This window comes from Ursus maritimus, unplaced genomic scaffold, assembly GCF_017311325.1.
Source record: "Ursus maritimus isolate PB19 unplaced genomic scaffold, ASM1731132v1 scaffold_19, whole genome shotgun sequence".
Classification (NCBI taxonomy): Eukaryota; Metazoa; Chordata; class Mammalia; order Carnivora; family Ursidae; genus Ursus; species Ursus maritimus.
This window is the reverse complement of record NW_024424341.1, coordinates 57,350,739-57,351,443: the sequence shown is the minus strand read 5'-3', so window position 1 is coordinate 57,351,443 and position 705 is coordinate 57,350,739. Positions and strand designations below refer to the sequence as shown.

Genomic DNA, 705 nt, shown 5'->3' with positions numbered 1-705 from the left:
CTCCTCCTCCTCCTCCTCCTCCTCTTCTTCCTCCTCCTCCTCCTCTGCCCCACCTCGGACCCCAGCCTCCTCGGCGGCCTCTTCAGGAAGGAAGGAGACCTCGGGTGTCTTGCAGCTGCTATCCACGGTCTGTGAGTCTGGTGTGAGCGCGGGGGGCGGAGGGGCTGCCTTAGGGGGCGGGGTGCTGGGGGCCTTGGCTGCCCGCTCTTCCCCGGACCAGGAAGTCTCCTCCACCCCCTTGGCCCCCGCTGCCTGGCTGCAGCTGTCCGCCTTGGACTTCTTCAGCGTCACAGGGCCGCCACTGCCCCCGCTGCTGCCCCCGCTGCGGATCTTTTTCCTGGTCTTGGATGGCTTGGTCTTTCCCTTGGTCCCCTTGGCTTTCTTGGCCCCAGCCTTGGCCTTGACCTTGGTCTTTTTGGGCTTGGTGCTGCCCGGAGCTGCTTTGGCCACCTCTGCAGGGGCCCGCTCATCGGGCTTGAGGAAGGGGGAGCGGCTCTCCCGGTCGCGGCTGAACTTGACCCCGATGGAGCCGAGGCCGGCCGAAGCGGCCTCCTTGGCTGGCGTGGTACTGCTGACACCTTCGCGGATCAGCACTGCCACCTTGGACTGCAGCTTCACCTTCCGGGAGGAAGAGGAGCACGAGGAGGAGGACGAGCCCGAGCCGCTGCTGACCGGTGGCTTTGGCGGGGGGCCCGAGGAGGGCGC

General features: G+C 67.5%; 1 protein-coding gene across 1 annotated transcript in view; it reads right to left on the bottom strand.

The window, feature by feature from the left end:
• Positions 1-705, bottom strand: part of SCAF1 (SR-related CTD associated factor 1) — a 12,942-nt gene that overhangs the window by 3,073 nt on the left and 9,164 nt on the right. Inside the window, 1 exon segment of the mRNA XM_040634302.1 lies at positions 22-705. This exon segment is cut by the window's right edge and continues 27 nt beyond it. Within this exon segment, the coding sequence (XP_040490236.1) occupies positions 22-705 (684 nt within the window).